Genomic DNA, 19,714 nt, shown 5'->3' with positions numbered 1-19,714 from the left:
TATTCAAGATCTTATTATGGATGGTTGTGAACTACCATGTGGGTGCTAGGAATTGAACTCAGGATCTCTGAAAGAACAGAACAGCTAATGCTCTTAACTTCTGAGCCATCTCTCCAGCCCCAGCCCCTGAGTTTTTAAAACTGAGGATATATAAAAATCAAATATGCACATCTTCACGTTTGGAAGAACTCTTAAGAGCCTTGCTAACCATAGTAGTTACATCCATAGAAGGAAATTTATTTTTATTCCATGATTTGTTGTGCAATTTGTGTTTTTCAGAAACCATTTTTGTGTTTTGCATTTAAAAATAAATAATTTTTTTAGTCCATGCCTTTAATCCTTGCACATCGGAGGCAGAGACAGGCAGACCTCTGTGTATTTGAGGCCAGCGTGGTCCACAAAGCAAGTTCTAGGATAGCCATGGCCACCTTGTGAGAACCTGTCTCAAAAAACAAAAAACAAAACAAAACAAAAAACAAACAAAAACCAGAAGATGCTAGGCTGATGGTGGCACACGCCCTTAATCCCAGCACTTGGGAGACAGGGGCAGGCAGATCTCTGAGTTTAAGGCCTGCCTGGTCTACAGAGTGAGCTCCAGGACAGCCAGAGATACAGTGAAACCTTGTCTCAGAAAACAAAACAAAACAAAACAAAATATAAACAGCCACCATGACAACAAAAAAAATCCAAACGAACAAAGAGAAAAGATACCAGCACTTACAGAAAATGATTTGTTTAATCATTGGTAACCTCATGAGTGGGTATTATTTTCTCCAATTACAGATGCAAAGATCAAGTTCCAGAGTAGTTAAGTAAGTTTCTTGAAGTCCAGGAGGTAGTAATTGGCAGAACTGAAATGCAATCTGGGTCTGACTCCCCAAGTTTTGGCTGCTCTCGGCCAGTTTGGCTGTTGAACAGGAGCCTCCCACCTTCCTGTGCTTGCACTAGCTCCCAGGATGACCCTACTCCTGTGTCATGTAATGAAGAGTTCTGATAAAACCAGTTTGCTTTAGTTTACCACATTTTTGATACCTGCTTATAGTGAAAATTAAAATGTGAATTTCTTTTTGTATTATTTATGAATTTTTGTTTTTTTACCCCCAGAACTTTATGAAATCTTTCTTTCAAGAGCCAGAGAACGGTGGAAAAGCTTCAGTGAAACAAGTTCTGATAATGACATTGAAGGTATGAGGGTTTCCAAATGAGAATTTCAAAATCCAGTTACTGAATATGCTATTGGGATTTTATACCATGTACCAGATTTAAGTGTAGTACCTTGATGATAGTATTCTGACTTGTGGGATGGGAAACAGACTTAGAGTAGTTAGTGGGTTAGCAGCAAGAGGCTGAGCTGTGAGTCAAGTCTGTTTGCCCCAATCCCAGGGTGCAGATCACAGCAGTGAGGCTAATGGGATGAATCAGATATTTTCATACCAAGCTGTTAATGAAGACTGATGTTCTTCACTTTCTGAACTCATTTTTCTCTATCCACTGACCTTGGTCCCTAATAAACTGCATACAGTTCTTACTGTGATTTGCCTTACTCTTTGTTCATTTAATTTATCCGTAACTTCCACCTTTAACCTCTGCGTTGCCAATTAGTTTTCTTAATCATTTTGAAGCATTTTTTTTTCTTGTATCAGTTTATTAAGTTTAGGCAAATTTATTCCATTATCTTTTGTGCTTTGATAACAGGGAATCATTTTCCTAATCTGTCATTTTTCTTTTTGTTTGTTTTTTTTAGATAGGTTCTCATTCAGTTAAGTCTGGCCTTGAATTCACTGTGTAGCTGAGGAAGACACTGAACTTCTGATGTCCTGCTTCTACTTCCCAAGTTCTAGGATTATAGGTGTGAGCCACTATGTCCTGTTTTTGTGGTGGACATGTGTTGGTGCTGGGGGATTGAACCCAGGCCTTCATACATGCTGAGCATGAATTCTACCAACTAAGCTATATTCCTAGCCTCCTTTCCTTTTTTTGTATTTATTACTGTATAGAAAGCAATTTCACTGGACATGGCAGTGCACATCTTTAATCCCAGCAGAGGCAGGCAGATCTCTGTAAGTTCAAGGATAGCTTGGCCTACAAAGCAAGTTCCAGGACAGCCAGTGCTGTTATACAGATAAACCCTGTCTTGAAAAATATAATAAATAAATAAATAGGAAAGCAAACTCTTCTCTTTCCTATAACTAAACTCTAAAATATATCTCTCAATAAACAAATAGTACTTATCTCGCTGTTTTCAGTTTTAGGAAAGTAACATTAGGGAAGGGAAATATTACTAAGTGGTCAGAGAGATGACTTGATTTTGAGGGCCTTGAAAGAATCATCTCGAGATCAGTTAGCTATTATAGCTATTTGTGGAAAACTACAAATGCGAAGGAAGTGAAGGTTCATGAAATTTTATACTAGCAGGGGCTCAGCTGTTGCATTATTGTTCTCATTTGTCTATCATCTATCTGTCTGTCTGTCTATCTGTCTGTTTATTTGAGATACAGACATATATCTAGCCCAGACTAGCCTTGAACTTGTGAACTTGCTGCCTCTACCTCCAGAGGGTTGGGATGCAGGTGTATATCCCCATTCCTGGCTCAGTTTTTATGAAGTACCAAAATTATGCAAATTAAGACTGGAACTATAACTCAGTGGTAGAACAGTTGCTAAGAGCTACAAACAAAGCAGAAAAAAAAACAACATATAAACTAAAATGGCATGTGTCTGAGAGTAGGTTGGGTAACTCACACCTGTAATCCCCATACTTTAGGGGGTTGGAGGCAGGAGGATGGAGTTCAGGATCATTTTCAGCTGTGTAATGTCTCTGAATATAAGAACCTAAATGAAACAAAACCAAAATTTGTTATGACTAAAGAATAAAAATTGTACTTTAGAATGAATTAATTGAATGTACTAAAAAGTTAATGCCAAGCCTGGCAGGATGGCTTTAGTGGGTAAAGGCATATGCTGCCACATTGAAGGATGAGTGTGATCCCCTGCTCCCATGTGGTAGGAGAGAACCAACTCCCTCAAGTTGTCCATGACACCTGTGTGCACACACTTACACACACTAAATAAATAAACGAAATAAAAAATTTTAAAGCTGTTGCCTTAATATATAAATACTTGTTTTCTTTTTTAAAATTTATTTATTTTTATTTCATGTGCAATGGTGTTTTGCCTGTATGTATGTCTGTGTGAGTGTGTCGGATCCCTTGGAACTGGGGTTACAGATAGTTGTGAGCTACCATGTGGGTCTGGGAATTGAACCCGGGTCTTCTGGAAGAGCAGACAGTGCTCTTAACCTCTGAGCCATCTCTCCAACCCCTATTAAACGATCTTTTTATTTTATTTTGTGTGTATGGGTATTTTGTCTGCATGCAAGTCTATGCATGGTACCCTAGGAGGCCAGAAGACAGTGTCGGATCCCTTGGTTTTGGAGTTACAGGTAGTTGTGAACCATGATGTTGGTCCTGGGAATCAAACTTGGTTCCTCTGTTAGAGTGGTACATGCTCTTAACCACTGAGCCATTTTTTCCCAGCTGCTGTTATCTTTTTAAATATTGCTTCAGCCCCATATTGCCCCCTTCTCATGCCCTATTTTTATTATTGTAGGCTATTCATTTAATAATGTCCCATACATCTTGTATACTCTTTTTTAAAAAAGATTTTCTCTGTTTAAATTTTGATGATTTGTATTCATCTATAATCATTATTAATCTTTCTCTGTTCTGTCCACTGTATTGTTAAATCTGTCCAAATGAGTTTTATTTTATTTATATTTATTTTTAAGATTTATTTATTTATTATGTATACAGTGTTCTGGCATGTATGCCTACATGCTAGAAGAGGGCACCAAATCTCATTACAGATGGTTGTGAGCCACCATGTAGTTGCTGGGAACTGAACTAGGACCTCTGGAAGAGCAGCCAGTGTTCTTAACCTCTGAGCCATCTCTCTAGCCCCTCCACATGAATTTTAAATTGTAGTTGGTCTGTTTTATAAAAGTCCACTTATTTTTTTGAAATCTTCATCTTTCTCATAAATTTTCTCCCCTCTTTATCATATTTTATTTAACTTATGTGTAATAGACAGAAATGTCTGTTGGCTCCTGTACTGTGTTGTCTCTGCGTCTTCTTCACTGTAAGTCACGTTTTCCTGTTACTGTGTTGTCTGTGGGTCTTCTTCGCTGTGAGTCACATTTTCCTGTTATTGTGTTGTCTGTGAGTCTTCTTCGCTGTAAGTCATGTTTTCCTGTTTCTTTGCATATTTTAAATTTGAAGAAATATCCTGACATTATAAATAAAATGAGTGTAGAAAGAGATATTAATGTTTTTCCTTTTGAGCAACTGGGTTAGGGGCTTATTTCCTAAATTCAGACAGTAATTGAGCTGGGTTAGAGCAATGCTATGACTTTTTCATCAAATTTCCTAATGAAAAGAACTGTCCATTGTGGTGCACACCTTTAATCTCAGCACTTGAGAGGCAGAGGCAGGTGGATCTCTGAGTTTGAGGACAGCCTGGTCTGCAGAGTGAGTTCCAAGACAGCCAGGGTTACACAGTGTAATTGTGTAATTTTATTTTTAATATATATATTTTGTATATGTAGATTGTGTGACTGGTGTATGCATATGAGGGAATTATATATGAGGTATATGTACCAAAACTTGGTATGGAAGCATATGCCTATATTTTCAGTACTCAGGAGGTAAAAACAGAATCAAGCAGAGTTCAAGGCTAGCCTTGGGAACAGAGGGAGTTCAAGGTCAGCCTGGATTACATGAGACCCTAATTCCTTTTGGACTCATAGGAGAGAGAGAAGGTGATGCAGTGGGAGGGAGAGAGGAAAGAGATAGACATTATGTTTTACACTGTCTGTCGTTGGTTGTCTATAATCTCAGCACCCACAAGGCTGAGGCACAAGTACTGATAGGAATTTGAGGTTAGCCTGGGTTACAGAGTGGACCCTGTCTCTAAAGGGAAAGAGGACTAAAGATGTAGCTCAGTAGAAAGTGCCTGCCTAGCATACACAAGATCCTGTGTTTAACCCTCAGTACTAACACAAACTAGGTGTGGTGGCACATGCCTGTAATATTAGCACTCAGGAGGGTAGAGGCAAGAGGATCAGGAGTTCAAGTCTACATAGGGAATTGAAGTTTGAGGCTAGCTTAGGCTATGTGAGAACCTGTCTCAACACCCCCCCCCCACCTCCGCCCCCAAATACAAAAGTCAAAAACTAGCTAGGTAAGATGCATGCCTTTTAATCCCAGCATTTGAGAAGCAGAGGCAGGAGGATTGCTATGGGTTTGAAGCCAGGCAGGTGACCACAGTGAATTCCAGGACAGCTGGAACTACATAGTGAGACGTGTCTCAAAAACAAACAAACAAAGAAACAATGCTGGGGATGGGGGAAGAAGCTAAGTTCTAAGTTCTAGCAAAGATGATTCAGTGTTCCTTGCTCATTCTTGATTATTCAGCTTTTTTTACTTATGTTAACATAAAGGCAATGCAATTGGCCTCTGTTTTAAATTTTATCTGTTTGGTAATGCAGGTATATCTGTTGCTGACCGAGAGGCTAGTCTGGAATTAATTAAGTTGGACATATCCCGTACATTTCCATCTCTCTACATCTTTCAGAAGGTGAGGTTTTCTAGTCAGTTTTTAACTGCTGTTTTATTCTTTCAGTACTCAGTGGGACAAATTCTGTAAATCCATAGGCAATATTTTTTATTTTATTTTTATTATTTTGAGACAGAGTCTCACTATGTAACCTTGGCTGGCCTGGCATTTCCTGTTTAGATTAGGCTAGTGTAGAAGTCACAGAGATCTACCTGCCTCTGCCTTCTAAGTGCTGGGAATAAAGAAGTGAGTTACCATGCCAAGCCACATATTATTATTTCTATAATATTTATTTATTTTTATTTTATGTGTTGGATCCCCTGGAACTGGAGTTATAGATAGTTGTGAGCTGCCATGTGGGTGCTGGGAATTGAACCTGGGTTCTCTGGAAGAGCAGCCAGTGCTCTTAACTGCTGAGCCATCTCTCCGGCCCCCAGGTATATATATTTTTTTTTAAAGAAAAAATATTTTAAAAATTTGAGAAGAGGCCAGGCATGGTGGTAGGTGGTTTTAATTCTAGCACTCAGAAGGCAGAGGCTAGTGGATCTCTTGAGTTTGAGGCCAGCCCACAGTTACATAGTGACACTCCGCTTTAATAAAACGAAAGAAACTTTTTGTTTTTAGCAGGAGTGGAGAAATGGCTCTGTGGTTAAGAGCACCTATTGCTCTTAAGGAGGAGTTGGGTTCAGTTCCTAGTTTATAACAATCCCTAACTCCAGTTACAGGGCTTCTGACTCCCTCTTCTGACATCCATGGCACCAAGCACATGCAGATAAAATACTCATATACATAAAATAAAATAAATTTTTAAAAAGGTAGAAAGATGAGTCTTTATATAAAAATACAAAACTATCAAAAAATTAAGGCACTTGTTTTCTATGGAATAAAACATATTAGTTGTCATAGCACATAGTTGTTATGTGGTAGGAACTTACATTTTTACTATAGTGAATTTTTATACTTAAATTATTGATAGATTCACCTTACAAGCGGCTAGAATATAAATACATTGGTTCCAAGTTGTTTAGAATTACCACTGAACTAGGCAAAAATAGTTTGCTTTTATATTTATTGTTTACAGGAATAACTGGCTATCTCTAATTCTTAATATTAATATTAAAATCCAAGGAAATAGTTTACTTATAATAAAGGTTATTTGTTCTTACTATTGGGACCAATGAGATGGGTGAGCAGGTAAAGGTGCTTGCTGCCAAGCCTGACAACTTGAGTTTGATCCAAGGAACCCACGTAGTGGAAGGAGAGAACCAATTCCTGACATGTGTGTACCTACACACATGCACAATAAGAAATAAATGAAAAAATACTGGAGCTGGAGAGATGCTCCCGCAGTTAAGAACAGTTGGTTGCTCTTCTAGAAGACCCAGGTATTTATTCCTGGCACCTTTGTGGCAGATCACAGCTCTCTGTAATTCCAATTCCAGGGGATCTGACACTCTGTTCTGGCTTCCATGGACATCATGCACACACATTGTACACAGACATACATGCAAGCAGAACACCTATACACATACATTTAAAGAATTACTATTGATATTAAAATAACTAGCTGGTTGACTTTTTTTTTAAAGACGGGGTCTTACAATGTAACCTCAATTGTCTTGGAACTCACTATGTAGGTCACATTGAGCTCAAACTCATAGTGATAACCCTGCTTTGCTGGAATTAAAGCTGTGTGTATCATACTTGGCCTCTTTTATTTTTTTCTGAAATTATACAAAGTGAAATGGGCTCAGTATAAAAACATGAGCATGCATGTGCAGGCCCTAGTTTCAATCCTCATGTGTATATAAATAAAATAGAAAAAATTTAAATAGAAAAGTAATCTGTATTGTTATATTTATTATACCTTAGAAGTATTTAAAATTGTTTGCAAATTATATAAGTTATATTCAAGTGAGTATATTTGACTTATTATTCAAGATCAAACTTTTATTAATTCTGAAAACATCTTGATAGAACGCATTTAGAGTATTTTTATAATGAATAAATATGCTAAAACTGGTCATTTAAGGAATGGTATAGTTTTACAGTTTTTAATATTTCATTAGCATTAACCTAGAATTACTTACAGTTTTAAAATTTATTCTTTTTCTTCTAAGGGTGGCCCATATCACGATGTTTTACATAGTATCTTAGGGGCGTATACCTGTTACAGACCTGATGTTGGTTATGTAAGTATTTGTTTCAGTCTGATTTTTGCATATAAACATTTTATTTATACTCATCAAGACTTCCTATGTTGTATTAGATATTTATAGACACAGATTATCTGTAGCTTATCTTTTGAGCTCACTGGTTTACCTGAAGAGGAAGCTTTCTGTCTCTTCCCAACTGTTGAGAAGAAAATGAGCTGCACGTCCACACCTCTGCTGTCAGGATGTGTTTTGACTTGTCTGTCTCCCTAACTGTTTGTTTCTGTGGCTGTTCCTCTGGTTAATAAATTCTCTGCATATTCTGCTTGATTAGAGGAAGGCAAGGCACCTGGCTACCCAGGATAGGGGAATAACTGTTCTCACTTTATAGATTGAACCAGCTCTGCTTTTTAGCCCTACTCTTCAACTTCAGAGTGTCTCCTAGCTTCAGTTCTTGAGCCAGTAGGATTCTCCGGCTTGCTGATTGTTGGCTTTTTCTTCTGCAGACCTTTGTTTCAACATTTCCACTTACTTTAATTAAAATTGCTAAAATGCTTTTTATATCATTTACATTATTTTGTTATGGTGGTTGTTTTTTTGTTTTTCAAGACAAGATTTCTCTGTGTAGCTTTGGAGTCTGTCCTGGAACTTGCTTTGTAGACTGACCTGGCCTCGAACTCACAGAGATCCGACTGCCTCTGCCTCCCGAGTGCTGGGATTAAGGGTGTGCGCCACCACCGCCTAGCCATTTACACTGTTTTTTAACCTTTACCATTCTCTCTGTCCTTCCAAGGTAATATTTACATTTTCCTTTACTGTCATGTTGGACTTGGGGAAGAAACAAAATTTGAGTGCTCAGTGTTTAACTAGAAGTTATTGAACTTTCATCTTCTCTTCTTTCATTGAGAGAATTGTAGAGATTCATTGTTTGGTACAACTTTGTTCTGTTATACATGAATCTGTATATTTGTTCATATGTATATTTGTGTATATGGATTTTTATGTGTTATCATTGTTACATGACAGGCATTGTTCTAGGCACTTCTAGATACTTCTGTGCATAAAATATGGTTACACCTCCCCATCAAGCTCAAGGAGACAATATATAAGTAAATTGTTTATTAAAGGGTTTATGGTAAAGTGATGAGGGGAAGATATGTCAGGGTAAAGAGAGGAATTGCCAGGTCTGGGTGGAAAAAAATGAGATTTGAGCAAGTTTTACACTCCTCTGCTCAGGTATTTTTTACAAGAGATATAGTGTAACTAGAGTTTTCCTGCCTGGGCCATGGTCTGGACAAATCTCTCTCACCCGCCAGTCCCACAGCTGCTCAGACCCAACCAAGTAAACCCACAGAGACTTACATTGCTTACAAACTGTATGGCCGTGGCAGGCTTCTTGCTATCTAATTCTTCTATCTTAAATTAACCCATGTCTATTAGTCTATAAGTTGCCACGTGGCTCGTAGCCTTCCGGTACCTTATATCTTGCTTGTCATGGCGGCAGCTAGCAGCATCTCTCTGCCTCAGCCTTTTACTTCCCAGAATTCTCCTCTCTCTTTGTCCCACCTATACTTCCTGCCTGGCTACTGGCCAATCAGTGTTTTATTTATTAACCAATCAGAGCAACACATTTAACATATAGAACATCCCACAGCATTATAGAACACCTTATGTCCTGTAGACAAATCTTAAAAGGTCTTATAAAATAAAAAACCCAGAGCCAGATATTGGGTTAAATTCTGAAAGATCAATGAGACAGAACAAGTCACAGCCAACCTCACCTTGTCAACTCCTCAGTTGATCTTGTTTCCTCAAACTGGAAGCCTGAGTGAGTCCTTGTCAGAATGGATCTCAGCTGAACTGCTGCTAAAAGCCTAAAAGTTTAAAAGCCTCCAATTCCTGGTCCTCATGCCTTATATACCTTTCTGCTTCCTGCCATCACTTCCTGGGATTAAAGGTGTGTGTCACCATGCCTGGCTCTTTCCAGTGTGGCCTTGAACTCACAGAGATCTCTGCCTCCCAAGTGATAGGATTAAAGGCGTGTGTGCCACCATTTTCTGGCCTCTATATCTAGTGACTGTTCTATTCTCTGACCCCAGATAAGTTTATTAGGGTATACAACATATTGGGGGACACAATATCACCACAATATCCCTTGCATTTTTTTTCCGATTTGTACTTACAGTTTTTCATTGTAACTTTAATTTTTATAAAAGATTCAGTTTTTAACACTTTTTAAAAATGTGTGCAATAGAATCTTAAAACTATTGTGATTTTCTTCTGATTAGGTTCAAATTAAATGTTTTAGAATACTACCATAAATGACATCCATTAGTAACACATAATAATCAAAAGAATTAGACTTTGGAAACACCATAAAGAAACTATTTTCTTTCATTATGCACAAGAGTGATACATGATGTATGCAAATGATCTTTAAGTAGCTCTACACATATACATAAAATAAAAATTCTAAGTGATAAAGCATTATCAACTAATTGGCAGCATCTTTTTCTTTTTTAGTACATGGTTTTTAACATTTTAGGTAAAATTAAATGTGGTTTTATTCTTTTTATTTGCACTTGTTCTTTTCTATTTATTGGTGGTTAACAATTTGCCTCTTATACATTCAGCACATATTGTGGTACAGGGAGTACAATTATTAACAGATAAGTTCTCTGTATTAGTTTTCTATTGTTGCTATAACAAATTAGTACAAATTCAGGGTCTTCAAACAACACACATTTGAAAGTTCTACAGGTTAGAAGCCCAGAATTGACTTCATGTTTAAGTCAGGGTAGTGACAGTGCTGTGCTCTTTTGTAGGCTCCAGGACAGAATCCATTTTTCCACCTGAAAGCTGATTACATTTTTTACACTACAGCCCCCTCCCATTTATTTTGAAAAGGAGCATTACAGCATTTCTAATCTCAGTATGATTCTCCTGCCTCCCATTTTCACTTCAAGGTCCTTTGGAACAGTAATTTTGGGCCCATTCCGATAATCTAGTACAAGTATCTCATCTCTAGATTTTACTTAATCATTTTCTCAAAGTAGCATCTTCACAGGTGCTGGATATGAGGACATGAACATCTTTAGGGGACAGTTACTTCGCTTACTATAGTTTCTGTTTCCATGGAGCTTACATTAATGAAAATTAAATAGGAAGTTATTAAAAAGTCTGCAAAGAAGCCAGAGAAATAGAACAAAAAATTATTATTATTATTTTTTAAAGATGTATTTATTTTATTATGTATACAGTGTTCTGTGGCATGTACACCCGCAGACCAGAAGAGGGCACCAGATCTCATTACAGATGGTTGTGAGCCACCCTGTTGCTGGGAATTGAACTCAGGACCTCTGGAAGAACAAGCAGTGCTCTTGACCTCTGAGCCATCTCCCCAGCTCCCTAAAAATTATTGAAAACAGTGTGATGGCTCATACCTGTAAATCCTCTCACTTAGTAGCCTGAGGCAGGAGAATTGCTATGAGATTGAGGTCGGCCTTGGCTATATAGTGAGTTCTAGGCCAGCTAAGCTCCAACATGAAATGCTGTCTCTTTCATCCCCAAGAAAAGAATGAATCAGTGCACTGTAGTAATATTAGTGAGTGGTTAGCCCATCTAAAGTATGTTACAAGGAGATGTAAGAATGAATCAGTGCTATGTAGTAATATTAGCGAATGGGAATCCATCTGAAGTATATTACAAAGGGATGTAAGAAGCTGGCAATGGCTGGGCAGTAGTGGTGCACACCTTTAGTCCCAGTACTCAGGAGGCAGAGACAGGTGGATCTGTGAGTTCTGGAGGACAGCCAGGACTACACAGAGAAACCCTGTCTTGAAAAACCAAAAAAAAAAAAAAAAGAAGAAGAAGAAGAAGAAGAAGAAGAAGAAGCTGGAGATGGTGATTATAGACAGACTCTTCAGGTTGGGAACAAGACACATCCATATCCATCATTGTAGTTATTCTCAGGGGACTTTGTGTGTATTTCTATTATAGAATTCTTGACTTTGTTTCTAATTAAAGAGAGGTATAATTGCTACAGATAACTCATTGGCCATTTTATCAAGGCCTTTCATAATGTAAATGCGTCTTTTTCTAAGTGTCTTCTAGTCATCCCATTATAAATGTTGTATTCTACATGGGCTATCATTTCTTTGTTCAAGCTTCTTTTCATTAAGGGATTTTCCCCCATCTTCATTTCTTTCTTGTGATTGCCCACAAATTCAGGCTGTTTCAAGCCCCATAACTTCTTTCTTGGAGTTTTCAGTTTATCCCATACATCTCTCTTATTCTTAGTCCTTTGTATGTTATAATGTGAAAACAATCACTTAATTTTCATTAACGTGTAATTTTGAAAGAATTCAGACTAAGAAGAAATAATTAGTTGGTACACTGAGATAGGCTCTTAGAGCAAATAAAAGTTTATTTAAATTTTTTCTGATTTGTTAAACCCTAGCACATGAACAAGAAATGTAAAATTAGGGACATTTTACAACTATTACAGTTTCAGCCGGGCGGTGGTGGCGCACGCCTTTAATCCCAGCACTCGGGAGGCAGAGCCAGGTGGATCGCTGTGAGTTCGAGGCCAGCCTGGGCTACCAAGTGAGTTCCAGGGGAGGCGCAAAGCTACACAGAGAAACCCTGTCTCGAAAAAAACAAAAAAAAAAACAAACAAACAACTATTACAGTTTCTTACTAGTTGCTTTTACTGGGACAAAAACAGGATACTAGCAAAATTACTATCAGTTTGTAAGTTTTGAGGAGGGTAACTAAAGTAGAATGATCTAAATCCATTTTTATCCCCCTCCCTTTGAAGGTCCAAGGCATGTCCTTCATTGCAGCTGTGCTGATTCTCAATCTGGAGGAAGCAGACGCCTTCATTGCATTTGCGAATCTCCTAAATAAGCCATGCCAGTTGGCCTTTTTCCGGGTGGATCACGGCATGGTATGAACATTTAGGATAGACCATTTGGTTCAGATGTGTCTGTGTTCTGAATGTCTGCTTAGAGAAAAAAGCACGGAAGACTGAGATAGTCTAATCAAATAGATGAAGTTTTCATTGAGTGACAATTTTAGGAAAACTTGAAGTGACTCAAAAGAGTCCTTAATAAAGTTTGCTATTAAAGTTGAGGATTTCTCTTTCTGTAATAGATTATTTTGTAATTTTATTTTTTTCCCATTTATAGATGTTGAAGTATTTTGCAACATTTGAGGTATTCTTTGAGGAAAACTTGTCCAAACTATTTCTTCATTTCAAGTCATACAGTCTTACACCAGATATATACTTGATAGATTGGTAAGTCACTAACAGACATAAATAACAGTAAAGAGGAAATAAAAATATAACTTTCTCTGTTTTTTACAAAGTATAGTAAATCTGATAGATGAGATTATACATTTAAAAGAACCTTTCTCTCACAAATAGAAAAAGTCCCACATTTTGTAGGATTGTATTTAAAAACAGACTGGAGCCAGGTATGGTGGTACATGCCTTTAATCCCAGCACTCCGGAGGCAGACACAGGAGGATCTCTGAGTTCAAGGCCAGCCTGCTCTACAAAGTGAGTTCCAGGGCTACAAGGAGAAATCTTCTCTTGAAAACCCAAACAAATACAGACTGGCTTGAAATCAGTTTCTGTTTGTTTTTATAAAAGGGAATAGGAGAGAACCTGTAGAAATTGCTCAGTGGTTAAGAGTGCATGCTCTGGCTAGGTGTGGTGATGCAGTCCTTTAAAAAAAAAATAGTGCATGCTACTCTTGCAGAGAACCTGAGTTCATTTCCCAGTACCTAGCTTGAGCAGCTCCATAGCCTGTAACTACAGCACCAGAGCAAGCAGCACCTTCTTCTGCTCTTCTTGGGCACTGTAGTCTTCACACACACACACACACACACACATACACACACACAGGCATTTGAATTATGCATATATGCATAATTATACAATATATACACATATATAAATACACAGATATATAAAATAAAATCTTTTTTAAAATAAAAATTATGTATACATATATATGTCTGTTTTTAAATAAAGGAGAGAAAAAGAGGTGACTGGAAGATGGGTCAGCATGGGAAAGCACTTGCCACACAAACCTGACAACTTGAGTTTGATCCCTATAACCTATATGAAAGCCAGATGCAGTGGCACATATCTTAGCATTCCAATGGTGATATGGGAGGCAAAGACAAGAGAATCACAGGGAAGCTAGCCTAGAGTAGTCACCACAGCATCAGAAGCAAGAGAGACCCTGCCTCAACAAGGCGCAAGACAAGAGCCAACTCCCAATGTTGTTCTCTGACATCCACAAGCACCATGGCAAACGTGTGTGCATGCACACAGTAATAAATTAATTAATTAATGCTCTTTTTAAAAAAGAAAGTATAGTAATACCTTGAAATGTAGTGAATCATTGTGATGGATTCTTTAATGCCTAGCATATACTAATATCTCAGGAAAAGCCAATGGCAATTTCTTTATTCTTAACACAGAAAAAGCTATATTATATTAATAAGATGTTTTTCAAAGCTTTATCCAAAGTTCTGAAAGAAGAATGATTCCTTATTTAGATGCAAATATTTATTTTCTTATATCCAGGATGTTCTGTTCTAATTTTGAGGGTTTCTGTGGTAAGCAACAGGCAGTTTTTAGTATCATTGGTGAATTTTGATAAGAAGTGGAGAACTTGGGGCTGGAGAGATGGCTTAGTGGTTAAGAACACTGGCTGCTCTCCCAGAAGACCCAGGTTTAGTTTCTAGCAACCTCAGGGTGGCTCACAAGTGTCTGTAACTCCAATCCAAGGGAATTGGGTGCCCTCCTCTGGCCTCCTCAGGCACTGCATGAACAGACATACATACAGGCAGACTCATTAAATTTAAAAAAAATATATATTTTTAAAAGTAGAGATTGTCAAGTTGTCAACAGTAAAGAGTGGTTATGGAACTTTAATTTTGAGACAGGGCTTCTAGTTTAGGCTGGCTTCAGAGGTCCTATGTAGCTGAGGATGACCTTCCTACTCTGCCTCTCAAGTGTTAGAATTTCAGGTATAAGCTTTGATGTCCTACTCTACCTCCCAAGTGTTAGAATTTCAGGTATAAGCTTTGATGTAAAAAAATGAATAAGCAAATAATGACCTTTACCAAATAGGATGTCTTCCTAGTCATTTGGGCCTTCTTCCTCTCCCTTTGTGTATTCTGGCTTGTTCCCTCTGTCTCTGCCCTCTCCTCCCTTTTTATTTCTCTCTCTCCCCCACCTTCGTCATTGTTGGCTTGGTTAGTATGTGTAGTGCTGAGGATTAAACACATAGCCTTGCACATGCTAGTAAGCTTCTTTAGGATTGAGCTACACTCCAAGTCTTGAGCATGCTTTATATATCTAACACTGTTTTAAACACTCGATTAAGCTGGATGTAGTAGTGCATGCCTGAAATCCCAGCACTGAGAGAGGTAGAGGTAAGAAGAACATGAGTTATAAGCAGGAACCTGGCTGCACAGTGAGAATTTGTCTGCCCCCAACCTCCAATCAATCGACCAATCAATCCATCAATAAATAACAACCAACAATAACAAGATAAGAAAGTGACTTTAATTTTCAAAACAGCCCTAAAATAGGTAATATTAGTATCTTTAGTTTGCTATAATGAGGAATCTGAGGTATAGCAAAACTAAATATTTTGCTCAGTGTTATGTAACAAAGTAGGAAATTAGAGATTCAAGCTCAAACATTTTGGTTTCAGAGCTCCATGGCTCTAATTATTAAGCTATTCTACCCCCTCTGGCTTATTCCAGACTTCGTCTCCGTGTAAGGTTGTAAATTTACTTAATGTCATGACTTATTGCTTAATTTACTACTGTTCAAGTTTTGAAAAAAGACATTATAATGTATTGTCCTTTTATCCCTGTGCATTTGTTTTTCTATAGTGACACTTGATGGAATGAATAAGTCAATAAATTAAACAGTGCAGTAACTATTTCCTCTTTCACTTTAGGATCTTCACATTGTACAGCAAATCACTGCCACTTGATCTGGCTTGCCGTGTCTGGGATGTGTTTTGCAGAGATGGAGAGGAATTTTTATTTAGGACTGGATTAGGGATCCTCCGGCTATATGAAGATGTACTCCTACAGATGGACTTTATTCATATAGCACAGTTTCTTACCAAATTGCCAGAAGATATCACGTCAGAAAAGCTCTTCAGCTGTATTGCAGCCATTCAGATGCAGAATAGCACCAAAAAATGGACTCAGGTAGAGTGACTTTTTTTTTTTTAACTTTTAATAGTTAAAATTATCTGTTGACTTTTTGTAAAGCAGTTTTCTGTATCACAAATGTTAGTGCTTAAACTAAAAAATAATTTTTGGCTTTGAGATGGAAGGATTTAAAATGGATTTCTCTTTTCTAAACTTACAGCTTTATTTTATATAAGTCCTGTAGTATTTTAGTGAATTGCCACCTACAATAGTCACTTATTTACCAAAGCAGTCATAGGGTTACTTTGATATTTCAAACAGACACAAATTGTATTAAATCCTTGCTATGAGACTGTCAAGATGGTTCAAGGGTAAAGGTTCTGCTGCCAACTATGACTACCTGAGCTTAATTCCTGGGTCTCACATAATGGAAGACTCCACACATGCACTGTGGCACGTGCATGCTGATGCACCCGCACATACTCTGGGTCCTACATGTGGAAGACTCCACACATGCACTGTGGCACATGCATGCTGATGCTGACTACCTGAGCTTAATTCCTGGGTCCCACATGTGGAAGACTCCACACATGCACTGTGGCACATGCATGCTGATACATTCACACATACCCAAAATAAGTAAGTAAGTAAGTAAATAAATGTAAAGAAAGAAAGAAAAAAAAAAACCCACACCAAAAAGCCCCATCTGCTGTGTACTAAAAGCTTGCAACAAAAAAAATCTTATGTATGATCCTAGCTTTTTCTTGTTTTGAGTCAGGGTCTCCTTTAACCCAGGCTAGACTTGATGTTACTGTATAGCTGAAGATGTCCTTTGTCTCAGTACTCTATTGCTGTAAAGAGACACCATGACCTTGGCAACTCTCATAAAAGGAAGCATTTAATTGGAGCTCACTTACAGTTTCAGAGGTTTAGTCATTATCCTCATGATGAGGAGCACGGCAGCTCACAGGCAGACATAGTAGCTGAGAGTTCTACATCTGGATCCACAGGCAGCAGGAAGAGACTGACACACTGGCCAGGCTTGAGCTTCTGAAACCCTAAAGCCCACCCCAAGTGACACACCTACTCCAACAAGGCCATTCCTCCTAATCCCTCCCAAGTATTCTCATTCCAGGACAACCAAGCATTCAAATATATGAGCCTGTGGGAACCATTCTTATTCAAACCACCACAGCCTTGAACCCCTGACCCTCCTGTCCTGGGAATATAGCATGTGCAACCACATACAGAGGTCCTTGCTTTTCAAATGCGGAGTCTTGTTAGAAGAAACATATATACTGGTAAAGTTAAATGACATATAAAGTAAACATTGTCATTTAGTCCATGGATGACACAAACTACCTTTAAAGTTCTTAGTTTAATTGCCCTTGAAATGAAATACAGTATAGCTCCAGTAATGTCAGAGTAATTTGCAATTGATGAAAACTGGAATCTAATTATATTCAGTAAAACTGGGCTTTTAACAAAAGGAGAGGTGGGGAGATAGCTCAGCAAGTAAAGGTTGCTGCTGTCAAGCCTAGCAACACAAGTTCAGTCCCCAGGACCCATGTGGCAGAAGACAGTCAACTCATGCGAGCTGTGCTGACCAAGGCATGCACACATACTCATATACACAACCAATGAAGCAATAAAATGTAAAAACAGAAACAAGAAAAACCAAAGCAAACAAACAAAAACTCCAAGGAAACCTGAAGCCTGAGATGGTGGTATGTACTTGTCATGTCAGCACTTGAGGAGGTGGCAGCAAGAGGCGCAGCAGTTCAGTCATCCTCTGCTATATAGCAAGGTCCGAGCCAGGCTGGGCTATGGGAGACCCTGTCCACAGACATCTTAAACGGGTGGTGTGAGGGCCTGAGAATGTCAGTATTTCAGAAAAGCTTTCTGTGTTTCTAGCCCAGGGTTATCTAAATCTCTGTTTCATGCAATTTGCAGGTCTTTGCATCTGTCACGAAGGACATTAAAGAAGGGGATAAGAACAGCAGTCCTGCTCTGAAGAGCTAACATTGGAGTGAGGGACAAACTAAAATGCAAAAGCTAGTTTTGGGGGAGACTTTCCTGTTTCCTATGCTGATAGCATGGAAGGAAGTGTTGGAGAGAAGGATCAAGAGCTGGAAAACTGCTGAGTTGAAGTTCCATGGCTGAAGTAAATGAAATACGTAATTTATTGACAGTATTAACAACAAAGTACCTAAGACAGCCATTTTCAGAGGAAAAAGTTTATATGGCTATTACATACTCCATAATTTGGAGTGAATATTTTAAATGCAATAATTTTTTAAAAATAGCTTCAACAGAAACTTCAATTTTTTTTTTTATATCTTTTCTTTTTTAACAGTTACTACAAACGCACTTTGGGGGTCAGAATGGGGTTGTTAAATCCTACTTTAACCTCCAAAAAAGATACGGATATGTGTATTATCTCCAGTTCTGAACTTTTGAAGCTATTGTAGACCAGTAGTAAGCAACTTACATTGTAGGTTATTTAAGTTGCCGAAGCTCTTGCTTCCTGTAGGCTAAGGCAGTTCTGACCTCTAGAACTGGAAATGCTGGTGGGACATTGTTTCTTGTTCTGTTTATGGTGTTTCCCACAGTGCTGTGCCCCTTTGTTTTTGAAGAGAAGTTCTTTCTGTAAGGAATTTCTATCACAGAAGAATTTTAGCCTTTTTGTTTCTTGTCCAACAAATTGTTATGTAGTAACTTAACATTAAAAACTAACTGGTAGAATGAAAGGTCTTTTTGCACTTTAGTGGTCTGAAGACTTGACTGAGAGTAAGAATAAAAAAGCAATGAATTCTAAGAGTTCTAGATAACACACTACTTACAAGACTTGAATTTTTTAGTTAAAATCCATCTTCTATCTATAGAAACCAATTTTATTAATTTCAGTTTGAAATTTGAAATCTTATATAGCTAAGTCTAAGACTTGTGAAACTATGCATATTTTTTTCTAATTGATGGGAATAATAGTAAAAGTAATTTTACCTTTTTTCTTAGTCTTTTTGATGGCATCTCAGATAAATTATTAATCATTGGTAAACTGGCATTAAATTTATTATAATTAATTTTTGAACCTAATCTAAATCATTTGAGTATTATGGACAATATCTAATGTCTGTAAAAAGTACCGTTTAGTTATTGATTAGATTTATCCTGTTTTGATGTTGCAGTTTGGTTTGATACAACATAGAAGCACACATTTCTGTTAGTGGTGGATATATATATATATATATATATATATATATATGTCTTTAGACTAACTAGCCAGAGATTCTTCCTTATGGTATAGTAAACTGCCTTAGGAGTATGGGACCAGAGGGTGTCCATATATTTTTACCCTATGGGTTGATCATTCTAGCGTCGGGAACTCTGAAGAATTAATTCCTATCATAAGGGCTGGCTCAGTGAAACTGGTAGTATAATAAAAATATTGAGGGATTTTCTAGAGTCTTAATAGGTTTTGTTTTAGGATGAGCTTTTAACTCTGGGGACTGTCCCTTAATATTGGTGTCCCTCATAAAGGACACCTAACCTCTGGCAGTAATCTCTGAATTTATACTACTTGGCCTGGATTTAATTTTACTTTCAGGTATTAGTTTCCTGAGGTGGTCCTGCATTCTGTATTTCTTTTTGTTATTTTTTTTATTGTACAGTTTCTTTACTTTCCAAGTATAAATGTATATATAAAATGTAAATACAAGAAATTCACTAAAAAACCACTAGTAACAATTACTATG

The 19,714-nt window shown here is 37.7% G+C and overlaps 1 protein-coding gene across 4 annotated transcripts in view; it reads left to right on the top strand.

Annotated features, from left to right (window-relative positions):
• The window catches only part of Tbc1d12 (TBC1 domain family member 12), an 86,127-nt gene extending 66,920 nt beyond the window's left edge, over positions 1 to 19,207 (top strand). For all 4 annotated transcript variants that reach the window (XM_059258484.1, XM_059258474.1, XM_059258468.1 and 1 more), the window contains 7 exons: positions 1,105 to 1,185; positions 5,546 to 5,634; positions 7,734 to 7,805; positions 12,586 to 12,714; positions 12,956 to 13,065; positions 15,758 to 16,016; positions 17,913 to 19,207. In XM_059258484.1, the coding sequence (XP_059114467.1) occupies positions 1,105 to 1,185; positions 5,546 to 5,634; positions 7,734 to 7,805; positions 12,586 to 12,714; positions 12,956 to 13,065; positions 15,758 to 16,016; positions 17,913 to 17,981 (809 nt within the window). In that variant the 3' untranslated portion in view covers positions 17,982 to 19,207. The remainder of the gene's footprint in view (positions 1 to 1,104; positions 1,186 to 5,545; positions 5,635 to 7,733; positions 7,806 to 12,585; positions 12,715 to 12,955; positions 13,066 to 15,757; positions 16,017 to 17,912) is intronic.
• Positions 19,208 to 19,714: the final 507 nt, after the last annotated feature.

The sequence above is a fragment of the Peromyscus eremicus genome, chromosome 1 (assembly GCF_949786415.1).
Source record: "Peromyscus eremicus chromosome 1, PerEre_H2_v1, whole genome shotgun sequence".
Lineage (NCBI taxonomy): Eukaryota > Metazoa > Chordata > Mammalia > Rodentia > Cricetidae > Peromyscus > Peromyscus eremicus.
Note: the sequence above shows the minus strand (reverse complement) of the source record. Positions and strands in the feature narration are given on the sequence as shown.